The 20,065-nt window shown below is 43.6% G+C and overlaps 1 protein-coding gene and 1 long non-coding RNA gene across 4 annotated transcripts; one reads left to right on the top strand and one right to left on the bottom strand.

Moving 5' to 3' along the window:
- Nucleotides 1–1,021: 1,021 nt before the first annotated feature.
- cacnb4b (calcium channel, voltage-dependent, beta 4b subunit) lies at nt 1,022–17,984 on the bottom strand. 3 transcript variants are annotated; one of them, XM_078090225.1, is made up of 15 exons: nt 17,680–17,984; nt 15,977–16,060; nt 12,124–12,201; nt 12,031–12,072; nt 11,795–11,917; nt 11,554–11,681; nt 9,496–9,572; nt 9,031–9,050; nt 7,765–7,845; nt 7,164–7,222; nt 6,778–6,887; nt 6,389–6,540; nt 5,286–5,381; nt 4,792–4,977; nt 1,022–4,681 (listed from the first exon to the last, which is right to left on the bottom strand). In XM_078090225.1, exons 1-15 carry the CDS (start codon nt 17,740–17,742, stop codon nt 4,421–4,423), a joined length of 1,560 nt encoding a protein of 519 aa, XP_077946351.1. In that variant the 5' UTR covers nt 17,743–17,984; the 3' UTR covers nt 1,022–4,420.
- Nucleotides 15,661–16,096, top strand: LOC120820933 (uncharacterized). The gene is made up of 2 exons (XR_005712456.2): nt 15,661–15,801; nt 15,953–16,096. It is a non-coding gene; the product is annotated as an uncharacterized LOC120820933 (long non-coding RNA).
- Nucleotides 17,985–20,065: the final 2,081 nt, after the last annotated feature.

Raw genomic sequence — 20,065 nt, 5'->3', positions numbered from 1 at the left:
GAAGCATAAACTAGGCTGGCATCAATGTATTGTTTTGTCATTGTCACATCAGATCTCAACAGCATAGACATTAAATTACAATAATTAATTCTGCATACTTTGCATGGTGCGATTTTGCCAAAGTGTCCACCCACGTGGGAGGGACGCAGTGAGAAGTACCCGCGTTTGACCACTAGGTGTCAGGCTTTAAAACTCAAATCTATACAGGGTTCTTGCACCATTTCAAAAGTCAAATTTAATGCTTTTTAAGACCTTTTTAAGACCTCAACAAATATATTTTAAGACCCAAAAATGTCACACTTTCTTTGAAATACGCAATGTATTGCCTCCTACAATGGAAATCAAAACTTTTTTTCAAATTAGGAGACAGTATAATAACTGACAATAACCCTTCCAACACTGTTTGTGTTAAACACTGTTTACAATATAGATGTAAACAATCAAAGTGATTCCTTTGTGATGCAGAACAGAGCCAACATAACATACATGAATTTACACTAAACAACACAATGCATTGCGAATCGGGGAACATGGCAGCAAAGACGCCACGTATGTCATAATTAGATTTGAATGAATTGTGCCTCGTCACAGTATGGAGAACCCACAGTAACTCTGCCTTTTGGGTGTCTGGTGTTGAAATGAAACTTGTTACAGCCGACTGAGAGGTGGCGTGTGAACTTGTAACGTTGTTGGGTCGTGCTGCAAACAATGCAGGGATTAACCTGGCCCCGCTATGGCTAGCTGCTGCAACGTATCGCTGGTGCTTTCCTCCTTTCATGTGCAACTCGACGGCTTTGAGCCCAATGGTCCCTAATGAAAAGGTCTTTTTGTATAGTTTACACATTGCCTCATTGTTGTTTTCAATCAGCGCCAACCACCTCCTAAATGTATTCTCTTCCATCCACTTGTCGTTAAAGTTGCACTTCCCCATCTTCTTTGCATTTTCAACTTTTCGACTTTTTAAGGACCCGCGGGAACCCTGGTATAAAAACATCAACAAAACGACATTAATACTGCAGACAACTGTAGAAGGACTCTTTTTATTTTGAAAAAGAAATGTTTTAAGTCACTCGTAGCTTTGCCTTAAACACAATCAAATCCAATTTCGTGTCTTTCTCTTTACTTCCTTTTTTTAATGAATAAATTAGAATGGTATATTACGCATGCAATACCGCATTAGCCGCTTAGGTTTTCATCTTTCACAGAAAAAAAACAAAACAACATAAAACACAAAAATCCCTTAGATGCCCGGATGCTGCTGCTCGGAAAGGGGCGGTGGGAGAAGCCACAGCATGAAGCGATGTACACAGTTTGCGGTTGCATAGTACAGTACATGAAGTTCCTCATTTTAAAACAGCATGCCGTTTTTGTATTGCACATTACTGAAACTTTGTATACTGGACCTTGCTGTCGTTCCCAGTGTCCCACACGGGTCGCCGTCGTCTCCTTTCAGCACATGTATACAGCGAATAGCATCCCTCAAAGACATTATGTACATTTATTTGTTATAAAAATAATGGCCAGCAAATATTCATCTATTAGTTTTCTACCGGAATAAGTATTTGTTCTTTTGCTTATAGTGTTTTTTTCCTGTTTCGTTTTACACTTTACCAAATGAAATCCTTCCAATAAATGCTGTGTTTTATTGGTCACCTTGAGATTTAATCTGTGGAAAAAAGGCAGATGAGTTTCATTTGGAGACAAAAGTTGGGCTAAAAACAAAAGAAAAGGCCAGGACTGCTTTTTTTGTTTTTTTACTCTAAGAGTGAGTGTGGCATCTTCTCCATTTACCCAGAGAGGGATGAAGGGATGCTGGTCCGAAACTCCCCTCTGACTGTCTCAAGCGGCCGAGCTCAGCATTGGTCCGAATGGAATAAATCAGTCAGTGGGTTTGATGCTGCGGCTCAGAGTGAGACAGTCACAGGACACACATTTTTTAAACAAACTTTAGGGCAGAGAAATCAACGGATTCTGGTGTAGATACTATATGTACGTATGCTGATCTGTGCCAGAATCACATGGTGGGTCAGTTCCTAAGAACTCTCACTTCTTCCTTTGTGCTGTACAACCGTTCATCCAGATCTGCACACACCCGACTCTGCATTTAAATCAATAAGTAGGGGCTACTTGGAAAGAAGGTCCATTAAAACATCCGGCCTGTAAAATGTCAAATATCTCTCTGATATGGGACAGAATGTACCTTGAAATACAGAATCAGTTACACAGCAGGAGAAGTTTCCTTTAACTGAACAACAAATGGTCACAGTCCTTCGCATGTGAACCATTTAAATGGGCCTCTCTATAGATCTCAGGACAAAAACAAATCAATACACCTCTTCATATTTAAGGGAATGGCTCTAGTATTGATTTTCTGAGGCGCTCACTGTTTGTCAGAAGAGAAGGTCTCCGAGTGGGAAAAAAAGAGGAGCTTTAACACTTCACTAGAACGCGCCAAAGAAAACTCAATGCGGAGGAAGACAGGAGCCCGCCTCCCTGGCAGCGTGCGTCTGTCCTTCATGGTTAAGGCCGGAAAACAGTGTTGAATTAATTTTAAATGAATTCACTTCTCACTCTGTTTGTGTTATCTAATTATTTTTCTGTGCACTGGAATAAAATCCAGCAAAAGCAAACAAAGCGTTCAAACAAAAACACACTGCCAGGAAAACAGAGGAGACAGATCACACTTTACCAGCTTCTTTGATTCAAAAGTCATTGATTTGTCTCCACATGACAAACTCTTCATATAACCTATGTAATCGCGGCTTTCGTAACTATTATATTGTTTGTCCTGCTAAGATAACAACTATCTAATTATTTCAAGATAACAAATGTCGCTTACTCCCAGAAAGGTGAGGACAGACTACGCAGTACGGAAGACGCCTGTCCTGTGATCACAAGACAAAAAAAGTTCTATTCAGTCCAATGTGTCATTTTATTTAACGCCTCTTTTAAGACGTCCAAAATATGTCTGGCTAGAAGTGCTTATCTGGAGATAAAATCCCACGGGCTTTATCAAAAGCCTGATATCTGAAAGTAATAAGATATGTACAGTGTACGACGACGACAAGTCTTAAACTATGAGCGAGCTTAGCAGCTCATTTGGTCCGTGACTCCGTAACATCACGGCGACTCTACTTCTGACACTCGTTGTAGCTTCGAGAAGGATGCGAATCAAAACTTTGTTGAATCCAGAGATTTCATTTTTCTGTCATTCGGGCTACATTTCTTTTTCTCTTCTCTTTTTTTTAGTGGGGGAGAGATGTGCCCAATACGTCCACAAACATCAACTTGCTTACAGTAGGGTTCTATTTTACGTTTGGGGGGGATCATGCTCTGCAGTCAGGACAACATGCCGGCTACACAGAGAGCCGCCGCCGCGTCACACCTTTAACGCCTCGATGGCCGTGGAACCGATCTCGCGACTTCAGCGCCACCCGTACCTGTGTTTTCACATGACAGCGCTACCATGTCAATGCTAGTAGATGAATAAACGGCGTGTAGCTTCAGCAGCAGATGCTCTTTTTGGGTCTATTAAACATAAAGGAAAACAAATAAATAAAACTGTGCCCAGTATTATTCTTCGCGTCGGCGGGTCAGAAAACATCAGACGGCCCGGACAGCTTCGCGGAGCGGCGTTGTTTTTAAGCTTGTCACCTCAAGTCGTCGCTCTCGTCTCCTATTGGTCAGACTGTGCCAGGCCTTCGCCCAAATGAAACCCTAACGCTGTGCTACAGAAAAGCTGGCCTCGCTCAAAGTCACCTTTGAGTAGCGAAATAGTTTGGGGATCTGAAGCACCAGTTTTCGAAACTAGCAGTCGGATATCATCCAAAAAAAACACAGCCACCGCCTTAGCGCACAGACTGGGGATCAAGAAGAATTTGACACCACATTAAAAGAGAATCCAGAACGCGAGGTACAAAATCTCGATGGGGTGGAAGCGGAGGTTGATCATTTGACAGCATGCAGGAAGCTAAATGGCGAGGGGGATCTGTACACGGGCCCCAAGTCCGGGTCAGCAGTCTTCAGCAGTCTTGCGTGCAGTGGACATCCCCCCCGAGCTGGTGCAATGTCCCGGGGCACCTAAAGGCCCGCACAGCGCCACCGTCTGACCGCCGGCTGCTCCACACGCGCTGCACGTCTGCCGAGCTGTGTGTGTTGGTTCAATCCCAAAAGGGCCCCAGGAACGCGTCCTGGGACCACCGGACTACTCGTCCCGCTGATTGGCCAAGGACCACCCCCCCCTCCCCCGGCAGCTCGATTTACACAACCTTGTAAAGAGAAGATAAAGTTAGCCAGGTGGACGAAAGTAATCAAACCAAAACAAAACCAAAGGTACAATTTGGGATTGTCTTGGCTCTGTTTATTTTCGAGGTTGGGGGCCGTTGGGTTGCGGGGGGAGGGGGGGGTTGCGGACGTGGGCTCAGAGCCGGTGCCGGGAGTCATGGCTGTAGCTGCCCGGTGAGCTGCGGTTGCGGTGTGGCTTGTATGCATCCTGATAGGGGTCCTGGTAGTCCTGGTAGTGGTCCTGCTGGTCCCGGCTGTGCTGAGAGCCAGAGGACATGCGGTTGCGTCCCTTGTGCGCCCGCTCGTTGTGGTAGTTTTCGTCCGATGTCATCAGGTTGCGCCGCTCGTTCGGGGTGGAATGGTCTCCCGTGTTGTTGCTCTGGCGGATTTTTTGGCTCTGGCGACCACACGGAAACATGGAGGACAGCTGTTAGTTCGAGGATTTTTTTCATTTTTCCTTCAGACACTGGCGAGAAACAGCGAGTGGAAAGTAAAGTAACCGTGTACCTGCAGCCCAGAGATGCTGGTGGGGTAGGGGGTCAGGGTGGTGGGGCCCAGGTTGCGCCCCAGCAGGGGGTTCAGGGGTGTCGCCAAGGAGGTATGGGTTGCCTTCCAGTAGGCCTCGAGGTATTCGGCGAGGTGCTCACAGGCGTCCTCCAGTTGGTTCTCGTCCAGGATGATGTCGAACATTTCCTGTGAGCAGCAGATGGTCAGAGGCGGGAAGGCGGGTGTGAGGTCATGTGTACCGACGTGGTGTGTGCCGTCCTGGTCCTGTATGTTAGTGTTGTACTCTACATGAATAAGTGAGCAACCAGATTTCCGCTCTGATTGAGTGAAATAATTGTGAAGAAGCTGGGGTCAAACCACACTTTACATTAAATAAATGATAATAAATAAAAACTGTAAATCGATTCGGCCGACTTGACTCTGGGAAAGATCCCATTAAAAAAAAAGATAACACAAAAGAAGCAGAAGAAGCCACTCCATGAAAATCCACTTACTGGAGGACACTGGGCCAATTTGTCAGCTGCCACGAGCTGGACATTCAGGTGTTTGCTCTGGGACTTCCCTCTGGACTTGACCAGCCTCTGCAGGACCTGCATGACAGGGCGGGAAAGTACACGACGCTCCAGTTACACCGACCCAAAAGAGTCCCAGCGTGATCACGTGACCGGGGCCAAAGGAACCCATTGTGGTGGAGAGACGCGAAAACTACAAAGGATGTTATTGGGTTTGTCAGCATAGGAGAGGAACCTTTCTTGTGTTAATCGTCATTTAATCCTTTGATTTTCCTCTTTTGATGGACTGCAGATCTGAAATGAAGTGAACTGATCAATTTATAAGACATGCATTCCATCATTTGCTCCCCAAGTTAGTGCATTTGGTTTAAATAGCCCAACATAATTAATAAGGGCCCAAAACGTTTCAGTTTAATCTATTTTTATAGAGTCTCTATGACCCACTTCATGTCTCGAATCCAACGTCCCGGTTTTAAAGGCGTTTTCCTGGTCAGTCGTAGCGGCATGCTACTGCATGCTGGGAGAGGTGACGTGTAGTTAGTCACTGACCAGGATGCGAGGGCGTTTGAATGGACACATCTTTACCGAGTGGTTGTGCTCGGGGGAGGTTTTTTGTGAGAGTATTCGACCCCCACACTCGGACCGAGGCTCTGATCGTGGCTGTGGGGAGAAACTCGACCATGCACAGACGCCACGGTGCAGATTACTGCGTGCAGGTCGGAGCCTCCGCTGGTCGGTCGGAGGCTTTGATGAACCGTGTCATGCCGGTTGTGTCGGGGACATTGTGTGTCCGGTGGCAGGTAAATATCGACCTAACATGGAAGCCGTTACCTTTAACGCGACTAGGTGTTCTGGTTGTTTGTCTCCACCAACTGAGTGACTCTGCAGGTCAACAGCTGTGGAAATTATATCACATGTTTATATCCTTATGCCAAGCAATTTAGTCCAGGCTTGACAACCAGGCTAAATAACAAGGCTCACTAAAACGGGCTGTTCCTTTGGTATTTGTCGCCCATGATTTATTTCAGGTAAACCCGCCACACAGAGTTGACGTGACGGGATCACGTCCTCCCCACACCCGGTACCTTTGGCGAGGAGACTTTGACATGAACAATTATGGGGGCCAGGGAGGTCTTGAGGAGCTGAGCCGGGTGGTTGATGGTGTCGGCGTCCAGCACCACCAGCTGTAGGGAGCGGGCCAACTCAAAGATCCTCTCAATTTCACTCTGCACCTCAGCTGACGAGACAAATACAGAACGCGAGTTCAGACGTTTGCACAGTTCTATGTAAACAACGGAAATAACTCAGCCACTAATTCGCTAATCCATCCAGAAATACTTTAAGCCCCAGAGAGGTTCTTTCAAATTAACTGTTCATTCTGTGTTTCTTGTCATTCATTTTTTTTTAAATGCAGTCAAAGGTGCTGGAATTAGTTCCAGTAAACATTTGTGATGATTAAAGTGAGAGTTCTGACCTAAGCTGGAGCGAGTGTTGGACCTTTCGATGATGGCCCTCTTACTGGGGTTGTTCAGAACAGACCTCTTGGCTAATGATATATCTGCCGTGACTCGTGTGATAGATATCCTGTGAAATAGTGAGAAACAATTAACATTTTCAAACATTCCTTGAAGCATTTCTGCATAATACAATGTTTTTTTTGATCTTCATATTGAATAAACACATTGTAGTCTCTTGCTCTTTTCTAAATATGTCACATATTTCTGCAGATTCCTCTTGGACAACTAAGACGACCTTATTGAGTTTTGAGAAGATAAGTGATCTTAGATGTGGGAGAGGTAAATTTAACTTAAATGCTCCAAAATACCGTGTGGAGATGGCGAACTGTCACATTGGTCTCACCTGCCATCAAATCTGTGCTTGAGGAAGTCAAACAGCGCTTTCTGCATCATGTCCGTAACCTGCAGTGGAAAACAGGACGTAGTAGGAAGTAGTCATTCTTTTGAATCGTTCCTTGTTATTTCTGAGGTCACTCGTTTCCATAACTATTAGAAATGTAATCCATGGTTTTATATCTACATTTAATATTGAAGTTAAACATTGCGAGTCTTTCTGTTCTATTGTTGTTTTTTCTAACTAATAGATTTTCCGTAGAAGCAGCGAGGCGGTGAAATCTGCCAATCACTCGACATATTTTCCGACATAACCTCAGTCTCCTCGTTATTCTGGATGCAATCTGGATGTTACGTGGGCGCTGACACACTCACACTTAACTGCGCCAATGGCGAGCTATTTTGGGGGAGTCAGGGAAAGACGTGCGGGACTCATCTCCGTTCCGTAATCTTGTCCTTCTCGCACTGGTGAACACCGCGTTTAATAATCTCTGCTTGGTGGGCGTCATCCAGTGGCGCTGAATCATCGCTATATTTAGTGTTGCAACAAAGGCCCTGAAATCAGTGACATAAGTCGAAGGCTATTTGGGATTTTCCGATTGGCAGCTCACCTCGTAACCCTTGAGCGAGGGTCCGACCAGCACCACGGGCCTCATAGAGGGGACCACGTCGTACGGGGGGACGTGCTCCGTCTGTGGACACAAAAGCGCTTTAAATCGGCGGCAGTAGATTCGGCACACCTACACGCAAAGGAGCCAAACGCCTGGAAGCGTTCGGAGCATCTGTAAGAGACTGCCGAGTCAGCTGACCTTGGAGTACAATCAGATGTGTTAACTTTGAGGTGTGTAGCAAATAAACATATGAATAAAAACGTATTAATGTCATTTGTTTCTGCAAAATGTAAAAAGTAGACTTTTCTTAAATTACATATATATATTGTTTGTCTCTGCATAAACAGATGTTATATTTTTAACACATTTAACATAACTTGTTGTTACAACTTGACAGACGAATACATTTCCTATAATTTACTAAATGGATGAATGGATGTGATGCTACTCTGCTCACTTAACACAATACCAGACCAAGTATCACGATAACAAGTAGCACCACGACACTGTACCATGCCAAGTGGTAACACTAGCATTACTAGATAATATGGACTAATGCGGGCTACCTGATTAAATCACTACTGGATATTTATTGTTGAAATATTAAAATAGTCATGTGGAATAACCACTAAACTTATGACATATATATTTTGTATCTGTATTAATGTGATCTGAAATGTTGTTTATGTATTCAACTATTTTTTTTATTTGTTAATATCTTTACTGTTCATTGGACTCTTAATTTCTCCGTGCGAGTCATTTCGAGAAGGATGTATTTGAGTGAAAAATACTAACACCAAATACAAAAGTGGATTGTTGTTTATGTTACTTTACTTCACTTCAGATAATTGTGGCTCATCGGCATCATCCACGTCATGGAGCTATTTTATGAGGACACTTTAATATTCTACTGGACTTCCTTATAGCACCGTCCTCATGGCGCATAATTGTAGTCTCACTGACAACATGTCCCATGTTCTGCTGAGCCGAGCCAGATGTTTTCCCTCCCCCTTTAGGGTTAGTGCTTCACTGCTTTCTCCAAAGCATCATTTAGGAGGGAGGTTGCGGTTATAACACTTTGGCATCACAGGAATGGTGATGACTTGGCACTGGATACTATTCAGTCGGGCTGAAGTATTCTGTGCGCTGCGAGGTGACATGAGGCTGCTACTTCCTGCCAAGGCTACTGCTTCCTGTCTCTGTATGATGGCAGAAACACGCGTACAGTGGATGGTAAATGATTGGCTTTTACCGTCACCAACTTACCACTTTCTGTTTCTGCTTTCCTGTAGGAGGGGAGAGAAGACGGTCGTCAGTAGCTGCTGCTAGAGGGGGCGTCGCAGTTACATCTCAGAAATGTTCAAATGTGCTTCACATGAGGCAACTTTTCATCACAATTCTTAACAAAGGAAACCTATCAAGGAAATACAGAGTATTTCTATTGTCCTATGGTTATATTCACAAAGCCACATGAGTGCAGGGGGGGTCATAGTCTTGTCGTTGGGTTCACACTGTGGTTAGCCCCAGTCTCAGAACGCCTGCAGTCCTCAACTGGAGGAAGAGGAGGATCATGGGAAAATGTACCAACAACTCTACGCAGTGAAGTTATGCTCTATGCAGAGACACGGGAAGGGTTTAGATTCTTATTCTCTCTACGTTGGTTCAGGAAGCTGGGCTCTAAGCTGGCAGCTGGCTACTAACAGCCCTCTCCCCCCTGTCCAATGCCCTCACCTGCCGAGGATATGAGGGGCCGGATAGAGGCTGAAACCTCATCCTCTACACTGGAAGAAGAGTTCCCTCCAGACTTACTGGAAAAGACAAGAGGGGATAAAGAAAGACAGAGACACACCATGGTATTAAATGTAAAGAAGAGGAGAAGAAAACGGCCTAAACTGATAATTTAGTGCAGAGAAAAGTAACGTGCAAAACATAACAGAAAAATGTGAAACTTTTATAATTCATGTATAACGACTTCAACATACGGAGGCCCCGGGTTTGTGTCTAAGCAGTGTGCTACCTGGTGTGTGCGTGTATTTATGAGACCTCGGTTGGCTTTACACAGGATGAAAGAATGCGAGCGGCATGAGGTGAACGGCTGAGTTCCACACAGAAGTCGGAGGTCTGAAATTCTCAGCTGACCAAAATCCAGAGGTTTATATCCCCCCTGCAGAGACTGACGCCAAAACTATAAGCAAGCGCACAACATCATGAACAGAACTCCAATCGTTTGACAAATATCTTCTCACAGCTGCACAGTGCAACCAACGTTCGCCTATGTGTGTGACGTGTAATCCTGCGTCCTACTGCTCAACCTAAAGCACTCGTTAGCTCAAATATCCGCCCAGTGAACCTGAGGGTGGGGGCTGCATCTTTGAAAACAAAATTGGCAATCAGCACCAAGCAGCAGTGAGTTCATCCATTCATTCGACAGGATCATTTAAAAAGGAAAGATATATTCAAAGAGCGCTTTTCAAAATGTCCAAAGACGCTCAAGATGACACAGTAGGTAATTAAAGAAGTGCAGAATTGAGTCAGACACATTTATTTGAACAGTATGGATAATGAGTGTCACTAAATGTTGAAGAGAAACAAATTATAACATTGACAAGGAAATCTGATGAGCAGTCTTGTTATGTTTCCCCCTCTGCGTGGTGCATTTACATCTACTTCTTCTACAGTGACTCCAAAGTTGATCTTCTCCATTTATTTATCTTTTGAATTTCAGACCCTTCCAACATCTGTGGAAGGCAGCATGGCTCAGAGAGGGCGACTGATCAGCTGCTCTGCAGTGTCTTCCTGGTTAATGGGGCTCAACTCGATCAAAAGCCACAGAAGCTGAGTGCAATAAGTGAAGCGTTGAACCCCTCCAGTATTTCCGGACAGAACCTTTGAGACACTTTGCACACACATGTGAACTCTGAGGCTGAGACGCTAAAAACAGCTGTTTAAAGAGTTCGAGGCATGAGTAGCAGTCTGACTGTATTTACACTAAGACCCACAACTAGAAAATCCAAATGTACATAAATGACTGAGGTCACACGTTACAGTAAAAATTCTGTTCAATTCAGGTCTCCAACAAACAATTCTTTTTCTCTATTAATTGATCCATCTTTGGTGGATAAAAAGTAATTAACTAATTGTTTGAGGTTTAGTCCAACGATTAAAAACGTAATCCCTTGCATAAAAGTCTAAGCGTTTTGTTCAAAAGCATTTGTTTGTTTGTTTAATTTCAAAATGTCTCACAAATATCATAATATCAAATAATTCAAATTTAAAAGTCCAAACAAGTCTAATTTCTATATAACTGTAGAATTTAAACTTCCCATCAATGGTACAAAATCCACAAATGTGTGCTTTTAATTCAAACGCGGTAATTGAAAATTGTAATCCTAAATTAAGGGAATGAGACGTGAAGGTGAACGTGTGACACAAAAAGTTTCAGTAATGAGCAACACTGGCATTCAGGAGTTAGTAAGTAATTCTGCACACAGAGAAGGAAAGAGAGCAAAGGAAAGAAATGATGGGATGATGTTTTAGACCAACTGGAAGATCTTTGAGGGTCAAGATCAGTCAGTTTGTGACATATAAACTAAAGAAATTCCGTATGTTGTTATTACACTTCTATTTTAGTATGTTGAACCACATTCCCAATCATTTCAAGCAATAAAGAGCAACAATTACGATTTCCTGCGTATCCATATTTGTTGTGCCAAGATGAACTGGTGTGTGACCGTATAAAGGTTGTTCATGAGACAAGCAGGGAGACGGGGGTGTCCTTCTGTTACTTACCCTTGGACACGTCCTCTCTTTTGCTCCTGCTGGAGCCGGATGTTCTCGAGCTTCAGAGGGCTGGGGATGAAGCCGATCTCGCAGCCCTCTTTCACTAACCGACCGATCCACCAGTCGTTGTTGAACTTCTGAACGCCACAACGTAAAAAAAAAAAAAGAACAGGAGGGGGCAAATCGTTGGAATCAAAAAAAGCACACATTGACATGGCAGTACGTACAGCGGGTGTCATATTTGATGTACCTCTTTTATGTGGAGGAAATCCTTGGCGTCAAAGGAGATGGCGGTGGCTGGTACTGGAACATCCTCATCCAGTGCGCCGCAATAGCTGACGTTGGTCCTCACAGCGAACGCCACAGGTTTGGTCTAGTGGGTGGAAACATGCAACACGCACGTGAACCTATGGTGAATAACCATCGGCCACTTCTCATTCGGATTTGCTGCATAGACGTGAACTGAGGAGTCCCAGGTCGGCCCACCTTGGCTCTCTCCAGTTGAGTGGCGGCCTGCTGCTCCCTCTCCTGGCGGCTCTGTCCCGGTCCTTGGCTCTGGCTTGGGCTCTGGCTCTGGACCTGAGCCTGCACCTCCCGCTCCTCCTCCAGAGAGACATCAGAGTCTGATGGTCTGCTAGTGTATGAATCAGCTGAGCCCTGCAAAAAGGAGCCACATGGCGGCTCTCGTGAGCCTGAGATGCAAACGGTGCCCCAATAGGGTTGATTCCCGAGAGACGCCGCTCCCATATTAAGGACTTAAAGTCACAAAAGCTGTCAATGCGACGACTTTTATTTCCTGTCTGAACAGACCAAAGCACACACTTTTGGGTTGTAAAGGAAGGAAGTGCAAAGCACATTGGGGTCCACTTAAGAAAAGAGCTTCTTTATGGGACAACTTGTCTCTGGGTATCTTGGCAAATGGATGATGTGGAACAGAGCCGGCTGCCAGCAGCATCACAGACGACATGGAATTTCCATTCCTGCGCTGTCAGCAGTTTGTGTGACCACATTCGGCCAATCTCACACGTCCAGACTATTGTGGATCGTGACGACTTAAACCTGCTTTTTAATGCTTAATTCTTCTTCCACCTGTCTCATGCCGCCATGAACCGTAAACCGGCGACACACAGAGCAGAATATCCACAGCGTGTTCTCATTTTCCAAACATTTCCATCAGAAAAGAGAAACATAAGGATGATCAAACACACCGTGTATAAAGAAAAGAGATGTGCTTGAGATTTACCTTGAGGAGGAACTTTTAATTCCCAAACTTCGTTGATACAGACCGGCTACAATTCGACCGACCTGTTTCATTTTGTATTCCAGATACACTGATATGTTAAACCATTATACATTAACAGCTTTAAATCCCAGAAAGTTTGTTAGTGTGCTATTAAGATATTGTTGAATAACCTAAACTACGTCTAAGATACTTTGAAGGCTTTTTAAAACTAAATGGACGACAAATTAATAGCAAACTTTACTGTAGATTGGGTATGTAACTTGACAAATAGGAATAGCACAACACAACCTGTAAAATAATCATACTTGGATTATTCAAGTACATCTCTGCATTACGCCGACACGGTTTTGAGACAAGAACCGTAAGTGATATGAAAAATGCATTTTTCTCTCTCGCGTCGATTTTTGTTTTGTATGTATTGTGTTAATTTTCTTGTAAACTGTTAGGTTTATTTTTTAATTCCCTTTAGTGTATTCAGAGGTGCTGCACTTGCAGTCGTTCATCCTGCCATTCTGCGAGAAATCCAGTAATGCAACGTACTTTTCTGCAGGGACAAGACTGGACCGAGTGCCTTCTTCTCCTGTGTTAATACAAAAGATCAGCCACTAATGATGATTCAATTAAGGGAGGCCATTAGTGTCGAGGAAATCAATCAATCTAGTCGTCACAGCTCAGCACTTTCCCTTGTTTCGTTTAACAAGCAGGCAGCAGCGAGGTCTGACTTCAGCACAGGTCTCTTCATCGTGTGCATCCAATCAAAAGGAGGCCCGATTATTGAACTTGAAGGGTTTCTCAATTTGAGAAGATATTAAGCTCAGTGGCTCTTTATACAAGATCCGAGAATTAAATCAAATTACAGAGTGAAAGATTTCTCACTCTAAAAAGGTCAAGAGTGAAATTCTTCTGTTGGACTTGTGTTGTTATCAAAGGGAAATTCCACCAGTTTGACACGTCAACATATATATATGATATGTACATTCTCAGTGAGTCATACAATCCTCCGTTAGAAATTCATCTTTAGATTAGATCATCATCATCAGGGTTTATTCCCATGACTAGTAAATATTACATATGAAATGTATATATACACACATATATAACATATCAATTAGTCCTGGGAATAAACCCATCATTGTGGGTCATTGTGATGCCATCACGACTTGATCCATACTAGAGCCTAAAAGTGAGGACGTCGTGGCCTCTGCTGCTTATTGTGACCGGTCTCTTTATAATCTGTCTCTCGCAGATGCACCAACTTTGTGGAAATGAAACACTGCTGCTCGACTGCTCCTTTTACAGCACAAATACAGATTCCGCTCTGCGATATTTCACAAACACACACGCAAATAAAAGGTGTCTAACAGTTAATGTATCTTTTTTCAAAGATATTTTGCCTCCGTTTTAATAAACCCTTCAATTCGACACTAACAAGTCATTCTGAACAAAGATTTGTGCGCCTGTGTGAAAGCTTTGAGGTTGCTTTGTGGCATGCAAGCTACAATCCAATGGAGTAGCTTCAGCATGTGACTCATCAACATCAGAATCCACTTAATGACATCACGATGCATGTTCCTCCGGCACAGCCTATACATCCCGCTGTCGCAGCAGCGGATGAAAAAATACTCAGCTGGATTCCTTTTTTTTCTTCAAAGTAATAAACCTAAAAATGTGACAGAGCATCATGTAACGTTTGATAGGACCATATAACACGCCTCAGGGGCAAGTGGGTGATGAACACATTTCTATCTCCCTCTTTGAATCACTGCATCTCGGAGAGGTACAGAGTGTGATGAGCGCTAAATGGCTCCCCCTGGCTCTGGTGGTCTCCTGATGTTTCTTTTTGCGCTCTTATAGGCTGATATCAACCTCATATAGAGCACATAAAGGACACATCACGCAAATATACAGACAAAGAGACAGACGTACACGACTGTGTCAATGTCACATGTCACAAGCCATCTGCTTAATGTGCATCCCCCCCCTTGACACACACCATCGACACCAACCCGCCCGACCCCCTTCCAGCCAAGCATAGCCCACGATCACGCTACAGTGTACCGTTGGCTAACCCATCAAAGGCCTCTTATGTGTGTGTGTGTGTGTGTGTGTGTGTGTGTGTGCGCGCACAGCTGAGCTACTTTCATCTATACACACATAGCAAGAGAACGCAGAAGCAGATTCACACATCAAGCACTCACCGCCTCCGAGTCTTCAAATCCATGCAGGTACAAATTGTCATACATGGAGGTTTGATATTCCAACGAGCGCCTCTAGAAGAATGAGGGGGAAAAAATGAGAGTGGAGGCGAAGGAGGAAGGAGGGGGCACCACAGAGAGAAAAAAAAGGATGGATGGGGGGATGACGACAATCCCCTCACTCCACAGCAAAGAAGAATAATTTATTTTTCTTTTCTTTTTTTAAATCTCCCCTCCTGTTGGATCACGCCTGTTTCACCGGAGGCCCGTTGCTTGACGGATGCAGCTTCTCCCTGATCTCACAGTGCTGCTGGCTGGCTCACATCGTAGGATGGAGAGGCTCTCCCTGGAGGTAGCCCAATGCTGGCATTTCAGTTCCTCAGGCGTCCACACACACACACACACACACACACAGGCACACGCACTTACACAGACACACACAAATACATATACACAACGAGCAGCAAAAAGGCGGCGGTAGCAGCAGCGGTAGCAGCAGAGCAGTGGATCCTTCCTCAATATCCAAGCCTGATGACAGAGGTAATGTGCAAGGAGCTGATTGGTTGGCTGGCTGTCCACTCAGCTTGGATGAGCGCTCTCCTTCATTTTTCTTTTTTTTTTTCTTTTTTGTGAAGGGAGGTAGCGGGGATCGGGGGAGGGGGATGGGGGTGTAAGGGAGGGGAGCATTATCCTCCATGTTCCCGTTCAAGCTCATCCTCACTCAGCTTATTTATTCTGTAGTGGGAGCAGAAAAATACATTGAACCTGGTTTGGTGAATAGAAGGAATTGATTACGGTGGAGCCATGTATCTAAAAAAGGTAATTTTCTCTCAAATTACGATTGATGGTTTTATACTATTAAATTAAATATTTGAAAAAGATGTGCAGCACGTCACCCTGTGGTGGTGTAATCCAAATACATTCTGATGCACACTATAAATGAGTCTTTTCCCTTTTTTCTCCACTCCAGGCGTTTCTTTGCGTGTTTCCGTACCTGTCTGAGAATGAAACTGGTGGAGGTGGTGCTGCCATCGGACCTCTTGAGTCGGCTCCTCCTGGAATAAGTCCCACGATTCACCTGAATGAAAATAAACGGAAAGCCCTTTTATCCTCATGTTGCTGAAGTTTTCTTTTTCGCAGCTCTGACACATCTGTGTCTTTAATTTGATGCGTATATAAAGCCACATCAAGCTAATAGACAATGTAATGTTCTGCACAACTCCCTTACACATTGCACGCTGCTCTTTTACATATTTTCAACAATACAATACAATACAGACAATACGTGTACAGTCTACTTTACAAGCACACATGTTATTTTGAAAACACATGTAACATGTGTGGCTTATACTGGATGTTTTTGCATTAGAGGTTTGCCTCGCCCACTCACTTTGCAACTTACCTTTTGACTTTATCCCTCTTTTTCTCTTCCAAAAGTCCAAATATAACCAGCAGAGTTAGTCTCCATGGAACAAAATTAATTATCTGCCGGCGATTTGCCCCATTTACGTTCAAGTCTCCGGAGTAAACGGCAATGTCACTGTTAAAAAGTAAACCTACTTCCCTGAATTCATAAAAACGGGCCACTAATCTAGGACACCGTCTCTTTTCTGTGTCTCTCAATTCAAGCCAACAGCAAAAAGCCAAGAAGAGATATGAAGGATAAAGTTGGCTCTGTCTATGAATAACCTGCTATTAATACCAGACTAAAGCCTTCTATAATCAATCAAGCTGAGGAAAATGAAGTATCAGTTATCACTAACTAGGGCAGATACATTCCCAGCATATTATGCACATTAAACGACATTTAGATCCTCAAACATATGAAATATTCTCGCATATTTGGTTTCAACAAATGTCACCTGATATTGGTTGTTAAAGCCCATAATGGCCTTTAAAGTGTATCAGCTTGATAAAAATGTGGTTAAAAGTATTAATAGTACACCAAGAATTGGTGAGAATTCAAAACATCAGGCTGAATAATATATTGTATTTCAAGAGATATGTTCCAATTAAAAGGAAAAATATAGCCTAAACCGAATTGTCCACAGAATGTAAAAACGAAAATGTCGAGAGGCGTCATAAATGTCCCAAAGGTCAAACCAATGACATTCTGGTAGGTAGTTTTATGCACTATTTTAGAGACAACTGTCGTATAGAAAGAGTTTGTGCCACTCTGACACTGATACGTTAACTTAAACATTTATAATAACTGTACAAAAATGATATAAACCAACATATATATGTATTTCTGAAGATGAGTAGAGGAGTCTTCAGTTACAGTATGAACTTCCCGAGGGACTTTTTGGTGTTTTATAATGTATTTATCTTATTTTAACGACACTTCACACCTGGAAGTCAGTGAAAGAGACTTTCTGACTGAGTACTCCACAAGGCTAATTGTACACCAATTTAAAAACAAAAGTTATTACAACGTATTAGTTTGTTAAAGGCTTTCGGTCATTAGTCTTCTAAAGCTGACGTTAGTAACGTTTTAAAAGTTATCACAAGAACATTTTTTTTTTAAATTAAGGGGTAACCCGTGTTCATTTGACTGAAATACGTTGTACGTGTATTGCTACGGTTAAGCGATAAAACTGGCACATTTATTGCCAACTAAGTTAAAGCAACATGAATTAGCCTTGACGCTCAGCTAACGTTAGCTAACGTTAGAAAGTAACGGCGACGGTAACTCACGTGAAAGATGGGCGCTTGGATGCCCTCGCCGATCTTGTTCCGTATGTAGATGTGTCGGGACATTTCGGCCACGACATCGGTCCACAGGGCCGGCTGCTCCGGTCCGGTCCAGCGGAGGGGTGGCGGGTTCCCTGCTGCTTGCTCCAGCTTCGACGCCCCACGGCAGAACTGTGACCGTACCGTCCGGGTTCGGAGAGCAGGTGTTTGAGGGGAGGGGGGGCGCGTGCGGGAGGGCGGGGCGGTGGTTCCGGGCGTCTCGCGCTGGGGCGGTTGGTCACGCAAACTGCCGCCGCTCAAAACCAGATGCGCCTGAGTGATGGGCGGAACTATTTTAGAAACCCGGGGGGGGGCACCACCTCCTTCCTCAGTCTCAAGCACAAGTAACTATTTTAGACATATAGAAATTATTTTAAGATTAACAACATAATGTATTAATGCAGTGTACACTTGTAAATTGTTGTAAGGTTTTAATACGGTATGATGGAACAGCTCAGACCACACACATGCCTCTGACCCCTCAAAATAAAATAAATATTAAACGCCTTGAAACCCGTCGTGAAAGATTGCATATTTTTGATTCAAAGGTTTCAATCACAAAAGATACCCAAGATAAATAGTCATCAGAGTATATTTTAAAAGGCAATATTGTTGATTGATTCTCATCAAAACAGGCCAATATAAGCTTTAACTAATCGTATTCTGTGTTTATTATCACCATCAGAAAATCTGGATTTGGATTATGCTTTTCCCATCTCTTTGAATACAGCAGGTTCACAGACAGACAGTATCAAGCCCCTTACAAAATAGTTTGCATAAAAATAATTCTCCCTCTTTAATAAGTTTATGTAGGGCATGCTTTTTGTTTTAACGCACATTTTAGACGTGTATTATTATAGCTGATGTTTTAACCGAACCGTTATATTTTTCAAAAATGTATTTTTCCCCCATACACAGTTCTTCATGTGCCTCTGAGACACACAAAGCATAACAGACCTATCCCCATGCTTAATATTTGCCAAGAAACTATTTTACCCAACTCATATTTTTAGACAGTTGGTTAGAGTCCAAAACGTTGTTGTTTCATCGGTCTTTGTTCCAGCACTTTGTTCCAATCCTTCTGGCACAGTTACTGTCTGACGATACCTCCAAGCAGATTGGACTGTAGACTGAAAACTAAATCTTCCGTTGGATCTTGGGAGCACTTAGTGACCAAAGGCTATTTAAGACCAAATGTTATTTTAGCAGCTGATGGAATTATTAAAAGTGAAATAACACAACGTGAGAGGACATGCTGCCTTTCTCTTTGCCCATCAGATGGCAGCATTATCAAATAAAGGCAACCGTGAGAGGGGACGAGGCGGTTTGGAGGGCCCACTGCCATGTGCTGCTGCCTCTGAATTTAGGCACACTTGGTTCCAGTGCCAATTATTCAACACTTAATGGTTCAAGAGGCCCTGCAGGAATTCAGCCGTCTTTTAACGGAAGCCATTTGTAACCCTACGTCCCTTTCTTCGACGCTTCAGGAGGACGAGAATAACCAAGAAGATATAATCTTGGACGTTGAGTGCTGCACACCCGAGTGTCTCTGCCCTCACTTGACGGACAAACTGCCTCAAAATGTCTTTGTTGCTATGCTTTTAAATATCCGTCTCCGCCTATAGTACCTGGGTGCGAGAGAAAAGGTCCACGCGCACGCCACTTTCCGCTGCGGCTCTGGAGGAATCTCTTGAGACAACCTCACAAAGAGGTATAATTAGGGACGAGGTGACGAAGCAACCCCACAAAGTCCCCAGTAGTCACATCTGTCCATGTGGGCTCCATGAGTTTATTAACTGTGCCTTTGTGGGACATCCGTGGGCTTATATGCAAATACAAATGAGTTGTTTCTTTCCACATGTTTTTCCCAGCCTCAGCCCGACAACTGATTCACAAACTCTCCCCTGTAAATAAGTCACTGCAGAGTTATACCTTGTTTTCCTGGTTCTATTATTCATCAGCAAAGATCTCTCGACATGAAAAATAGAAAAATCATCATCGTAAACAGAGGACGAAAACGCCGGACCTGGCGACTCACCGGAGTGCCCGTCTTCTCTAAAGCAACGTCAATTATTGAAGACACGGGGGGAGCAGAGAGGTAAAGGCCCTAAAATAAATCACCGTGTAACCTTGTCTTCCTGCTTGTGTATCAGTTAAAAAAAATCCAACTTCAACACGGCTGACAGGACAAGAACAAAAAAGCTGTGGCCGATGAATTATCTACATCTTTTTGGCCACTTTGCTTCTCTAGTATACACAGTACGTGTGTATTTATGTATTGATTCCCTATCAGTAGTTTACATCCACAAATATTTGATGCAAGTGTTTCGAGGAGAGTTTAAGCTGGTGC

The sequence above is a fragment of the Gasterosteus aculeatus genome, chromosome 1 (assembly GCF_964276395.1).
Source record: "Gasterosteus aculeatus chromosome 1, fGasAcu3.hap1.1, whole genome shotgun sequence".
In the NCBI taxonomy this organism is placed as follows: Eukaryota; Metazoa; Chordata; class Actinopteri; order Perciformes; family Gasterosteidae; genus Gasterosteus; species Gasterosteus aculeatus.
The sequence above is the reverse complement of the archived record's forward strand: the minus strand, read 5'-3'. Positions and strand labels throughout refer to the sequence as shown.